The sequence below is a fragment of the Arachis duranensis genome, chromosome 9 (assembly GCF_000817695.3).
Source record: "Arachis duranensis cultivar V14167 chromosome 9, aradu.V14167.gnm2.J7QH, whole genome shotgun sequence".
NCBI lineage: Eukaryota > Viridiplantae > Streptophyta > Magnoliopsida > Fabales > Fabaceae > Arachis > Arachis duranensis.
Window position 1 is genome coordinate 106,962,796 of NC_029780.3, and position 6,789 is coordinate 106,969,584.

Consider the following 6,789-nt stretch of genomic DNA (forward strand, 5'->3'; position numbering starts at 1 on the left):
ATACACATATATACCTACTTGATACACACATTTAGTAGTACACCTAATATTTACACTCAATATAAAAACTGTGATAATTAAACAAAAAAGAAAAAGTAGTAACTTAAAAAGATAATTATATATAAGAAGATAAAAGAGTAAAAACAAAAAAAGAACAATGATATCAGAAAAAAAGAAGGGATAACTAAGAAAAACGAAATTAAGAAAGTGTAACATTTAGATATTCCAATGTATTTAAATTCAAAATTTTTTAATTAAAGTGTAAAATAATTATTGACTTACCTGATTTCATATTTGTTATTATAAATTTAATTGATAAAAATACAAATTATTAACAATAAGAAGGACAATATCGATCTATTATTAGTGTACACTATTATATATAACATAGATTATTAAAACTTCCACATAACATGATCATTACCATCAAATCAAATTTAGCACTCTCTATCACTTCATTCAATTCATATATACAAACTTGCAATGGCGTGGGATGCAAATGTAGGTATGAAAAACATAATAAGTATTGAAGGTAATAAATACTAAAATATTGAATGAATAATTAAATTTGTAGATAAAAATGAAATGGTTAAAAGATATTTAAAAGTAGTTATTATGAATGGGAGGTCATTGAAGACTCAAGAGTCCCTCTACCATAACCCTCCTATCCAGAGTGAGTCTAACCTTTTTAAGACTTGCGGTAGACTCGGATCCTGTCTCCCCCCTCAACCCCATCTAAATTTTAATTTAATTAAATAATTAAAACAACACTATTCATATTTAAATTATTTTAATTAACAAAACAAAAGAAATCTATATATAATTATTAAATTAAACAATATTTATTATAAAATAATAATTTAAATACAGAGTTTCTACGTACCTAATTGTAAAGGATGTTGGGATAGCAGAATTGAATAATTAAATAATAATAAAAAAAAAAACATGAGATAATTTCATTGTTGACAGAGAGAAAGAGGAGAAGCTACTTTCTTCTCCCTTGTCTCAAAAGAGTTTTTTCCCTTTCTTCTCTTCACTCTTCACTCTTCACTCTTCACTCTTTTCTTCTCTCTCTTCATGGCTGACCCTTACGGCCTCCCAGAGGATCTCCGGCGACTCATGTCCAACAGACCTCACTTCACCACTGCCACCGCCGCCGCTCCTTTCTTTCCTCTTCCGGAGAACCCACTCTCTCTCCACCACCACCACCACCTCCTCAATGCTCCTCCTCCACCACCGCCTCTCAACACCACCTACGACCCCATCATCATCAACAACGTCGTCGGCGACCTTTTCTTCCCTCGTTCTAATAACAACACCACCAGCGCCGCCTTCACCGCTCATCATCATCACTTCCCTCTCCATCACCACCACCACAACTCCACCAACAATTCCCCGTCTTCTTCTTCTCTCAACCCCACACCCCCGCCACCTCCTCCTCCTACTACTACTTCTGTCTCAGATCATCATCATCATCATGCATTCATGGCCGCCATGGACACTGCTTCTGCTGCTGCTGCTGCTGCATCCATGGACAAAGGATGGCTGGCCTTCGACACCGGCACCAACCGCTGGCCTCGGCAGGAGACTCTCTCCCTTCTTGAGATCAGATCTCGTCTTGATTCCAAGTTCAGAGAAAATAATCAAAAAGCTCCCTTGTGGAATGAGATTTCTAGGTATATCTATACTAATAATTTAATTAACATGTTAATTACTCTTCTTAAACACTTTACTTCCCATTACTGTACAAAAGTTTTTAATAATGAGAGTGAGACGACATTGAAGAATGGACAGTACTGAAGAAACAGATAGATATGGTGGTTGTTTTTGTATGTTTATTAGATTTCTTTTTGTCTTTGCTAAGCACAGCTTTGTTCTTGGGTAATTTATTGTCATCACTTTAATTATTATATTATATTTTATTTCCTTTAAAGATTGAAAATGACATGGCATTGCTCACAGCTATAACTCGGAGATCCATGTGGTTTCTTACTTTCTTTTGTTATCTATTTCTAGTTTTGTCCAAGAAACTAACTCTGCTGACTCAAGCTAAGTGTGCGTATACTTGCACTATATAATAATAAATCATTCATTACTATTCACAGTTGCAACGTTTTCTCACCCTGAAAGCCTGTCTTTGTTTCCTAGTTAAACCCCCCTATTGTAATCATAATAATAACCTACTTTCTTCCCCTATCTAGGGCTATTGCAATTTCTGTTTCTTAATTTCACATTCACATTCACATATATAATATCATTTTATATGTGTATAATTAGTTTATGTTTCTGACATCTTTAATCAAGATAAGGGAATGTCTTCATTATTTTAATCCCACTGCATATGAAACAAATAAGAATAATATTATTCTATATGTGCAAGAACAGACAGACCCTTAGCTTGTACATTAATTAATTTGTGTATGTATGTATGTATAACCTAGTGGTAATGAAGTGCATCCTTCAACCTTCTCACTATATATCAACAGTGTTGCCAGTAACAAAGACACATTTTGACTTTAGGGAGAATCTAAATTTTATTTCTTTTGAAGAAAATTAAATATCAGTTGAAAAAGTAAATACTTGTTATGCTAACTAATTAGTTACTACTTATTACTACTATCCAAGTTTGAATTATTAATTGTTCTCTTTCTCCTCCTTCTCTTGATATGATCAAGGATAATGGCTGAGGAATTTGGGTACCAAAGGAGTGGGAAGAAATGCAAAGAGAAGTTTGAGAATTTGTACAAGTATTACAAGAAGACCAAGGAGGGAAAAGCTAGTAGACAAGATGGGAAACACTACAGATTCTTCAGGCAACTTGAAGCTATATGTGGTGGCAGCGGCGGCGGCAGCGGCGGAAGTGGTGGAGATTCATCAAACACTACTCATAATAATAATCTTCATGCCTTAGCGTCAAACACTGCTTCAGCTTCTGTTGCTGGTGCTAATGTTCAAACCCCAAGAAGCTTCAATGGTGATCATCAGAACAATAATAGCTTGATCAAGTGTTCAGAGAGCTTGAGTTTTTCGAACTCGTGTGAACTGGAGACATCGTCATCTGAGAACAATGATGAGGATCTTTCAGCCATTGCATACATGATGAAGCACTCCACATCTTCAAGGGACAACAATAATAACAAGCAGAAAGGGGTGCAATTGGATGATGATCATCATGGGGGAAGGGTGAGAAGAAGAAGAAGCTTGAGGGCAAAAGTGGAAGAGATAGTTGGTTCCCACATGAGGAAGATCATTGAGACACAAGATGCATGGATGGAGAGAATGGTGAGTGTTGTTGAGCAAAGGGAAAAGGAGATGGCATCCATGGAGGAAGAGAGGAAGAAGAAAGAGTCAATGAGGTTTGACCAAGAGGTAACGGAGCTTTGGGCAAAAGAGAGAGCTTGGGTTGAAGCAAGGGATGCTGCATTGATAGAAGTTGTAAGAAAACACATTGGAAATGGAAACAATAATAGCAATAATAATAAAGAGTTTGAGATTATTGAAGCATTGGCACCTCAAAGCAATAACAAGAGCAACAAGGGCCAAACTGCAAATAATAACAACAATAATGGTGGTGGTGGGAGGTGGAGTGAAATGGAGATATCAAACTTGATACAGTTGAGGACAGGGTTTGAAGAGAGAATGAGGGAGAATAATAATAATAATGGTGGAGGAGGGTATTATTTTGAGAGTAATAATAATAATAATAATAATAATGGGGTAAGTAGTGTTTGGGAAGAGATCTCAGGAAAATTGGGATGTTTGGGATTTGAGAGAAGTTCAGAAGAGTGTAAGCAGATTTGGGATGAGATCAGCATCTCACTTGGGAGGACAAATACTTCTGCTGCTGCTGCTGCTGTTGCCAAAACCAATAGGCCTTGGTGTTTGGAACTCAAGCTCACTGATGATGATGATGATGATGATGAACATCATCATGATCATGATGATCATCACATTTGACCGTACATACATTTCTACTTATATTGCATCATCGTATTGCATTGTGTTATTTCTAATTATTTTTTATGGAATATTATGTATCCACTTACTTCTTGTTGAATGTCATGACCATGTAGGTTTCAGAGAAATGCTTGTTAGATAATTGTAGAGCATTTAGGTGATTTGAGAACTTTGTTGATAGGATGATATTTCAAATAATGAAAATAAGTCTTAAAATAATTGACAACTCGTTTTATTTAATAGAATATAACTTACCTAAATGCATGCTCTATAAATAAGTAATAATTTTCTCTTAAATTTTCTTGAAATCTCATCTAATAGTAATATGTGTGCATAATATTTTTGTAAATAAGCTAACATAATATTTAATATTAGTGTTTATTTCTGTACAATGACTAATTTATACGTACTAATACGATAAAAAAATAAACGAATAAAAAATTGCTACATGAATTAAATTTTTTTTAGTCATTATTTATTTTTATTTATTTTTTAAAAAGTATTATATCAATATATATACCAAAATACTTTTCATGAATAATTATAAAAATGCATATATACTCTCATGATTAATTTTGTTAAAAGATTCAATAACCCTTTTTTATTATTGTGACCAAATATCTCTTTAAAATAAAAAATTAAAATAAAATCTTAACCTAAAAATCTAAAAAAAAAAGAAAAAAGAAAATCAAAACCAAATTTTAAGAAAACAAGTAACAGGATCATGGTTCCAATATAAACACAATTGGAAAGATAATGATTTTCTGAAAAATTCTCATCTCTCGACACTACCTAAGATTGAAATTCATCAAATTTAGAATTTTTATAGGATGGTTAATTTAATTTGTTATACACACCTAAGATTGAAATTCATCAAATTTAGAATTTTTATAGGATGGTTAATTTAATTTGTTAATGTATACATACATGCATGGTACTCGTAGCTCCTTAGCTAATTCTTAAAAACATTGTACCTTGACAGTGTCAATTAAATTCAATTCAATTTGTTCAATATTTATCTAATATTTGTGGCATTATTCATTGATATAATATAATCATACATGCTTTGGCGTGGAATTACCATAATGAAAGATCAGAGTGTGTTTCTTTTTCTTTTCTTTGTGAACTGAAGGATTTTACTATTGGAACTGCTCACCCTAATTAACTTCCATCTGTTACCATTGGTGCAAAAGAAAAAAAAGTTCATGCTAATGCTACATGACTACATCAACTCTATACAAAAGTGTGTTTTCTAGGTGAGGGATAAATTAGATTCAATGGAGGTAAGGGGTTTCAATCTTAGGTGTCAAGAGACGGAGAAATTTTCAAAAAATCATAGCCGCCTCAATTGTAGCAGTAGCAGATTGAAAGAGAAAACAAACAAATTTTTAATTTATTTTTTAGAAATTTGATTTTTTTTGAGATTATTAGGCTAGAATTTAGTTTTAATTTTTTTAATTATAAAAAGATATTCTAATCACAATAATAAAAAATATTGAATATTTTAACAAATTAATGATAAGGCTATATATGTCTATTTAGATTTTTTATAGGAATATTTTGATTTATATATTGATATAATATTTTTATAAAAAAAACTAATTTAAAAAATATAATCTACTGTATATAAATTAGTCACCGAAGTAAATACTTTAAACAATTTTTAACAAATAACAAATATTTTTTCTATAATAGTTATAAAATTAGAGTTAATTATTTAATGTCACTCCATTTTACAGCGATGTTGTTAACCACTTTTTTATTTTTAATATTGGATTAATAATGGTGTTTTTCTAAATTGTGATTTACTGTGATATTTTTTTAAAATATGAGATGATTTAATATACGGACAAATTGGACCGTCCGATTTCTGTACTCGGACTATCCGATTTGTGTTGAAAAAATTTAAAAAATTTAGAGTACACAAATCTGATAATTTAGAGTACACAAATCGGACAATTCGATTTGTGTACTCCAATTTTTTTTAATTTTTTCATCACAAATCGGTGGGTCCGATTTGTGTACTCCAAACTTTTTTCTGATTTGTGTACCTTCCATAGTTTTAAAAAACACAAAAAATTACCTTGTTAAGGTATAACACTTATTCTACTTTTATATCCAAAATTTTTAGCATGTTATTAACTGGTCTGTTTTTAAATATTGAAAAAGTAATATATTTAAATTCATATAAATTCAAATATTTATTTTAAAAAAAAAATATTTAAAATGCAAATTAACCTGGGCTATGAAAGCAAGCTAAGGGGTATATTTGAGTACTAATGGGACAATTGATTTTGTGTGTTGATAGGGTGAAAAGGAAACTTGTGGGAAAAACAAGCTAAGCTATCTAGGTAGCTGAGTGACAATAAGATTTACTATGAACTACTAGCTGCAACATTGGTGGCTCATTGGATAATTTAACAAGTCTTAGCTACTAGCTAGCTAGGCCAAGACCTTAATTAACCTTCTCTCTCTTCAGTTTTTATCTATCTAATGTGTTAGAACTTAGAAGTAGACATACAATAAGTGTATAGCTAACTTAGCTAGCTTGTTGACTTTATTGATTTTTTGAGTTCAGAAACAAGTTTGCAAGTTCTGGTGTTGTTATGTATTATTTAGTTATATATATGTATAAGTTTGTAACATGCTAAAATATATAGAGTATCATTGGTATTTATACGTGATTATTATTGGTTTTAATTTAGTTGGCAGTTTTGCACTGTTATGAGAGAGTGTTGATCTCTACTAACGATTTTTTAAGTAATAATTGGTCAACAAATTTTTAGATGGAGTTTCGATTCGCAACAGATTAGCTTATTACGAGGCACCTGA

General features: G+C 31.6%; 1 protein-coding gene across 1 annotated transcript; it reads left to right on the forward strand.

The window, feature by feature from the left end:
* The first annotated feature begins 1,009 nt into the window (after positions 1–1,009).
* On the forward strand, positions 1,010–4,035 carry LOC107466725 (trihelix transcription factor PTL-like). Its single transcript, XM_016085735.3, has 2 exons — positions 1,010–1,676; positions 2,676–4,035. Exons 1-2 carry the CDS (start codon positions 1,078–1,080, stop codon positions 3,955–3,957), a joined length of 1,881 nt encoding a protein of 626 aa, XP_015941221.1. The 5' UTR covers positions 1,010–1,077; the 3' UTR covers positions 3,958–4,035.
* The last annotated feature ends 2,754 nt before the right edge of the window (positions 4,036–6,789 follow it).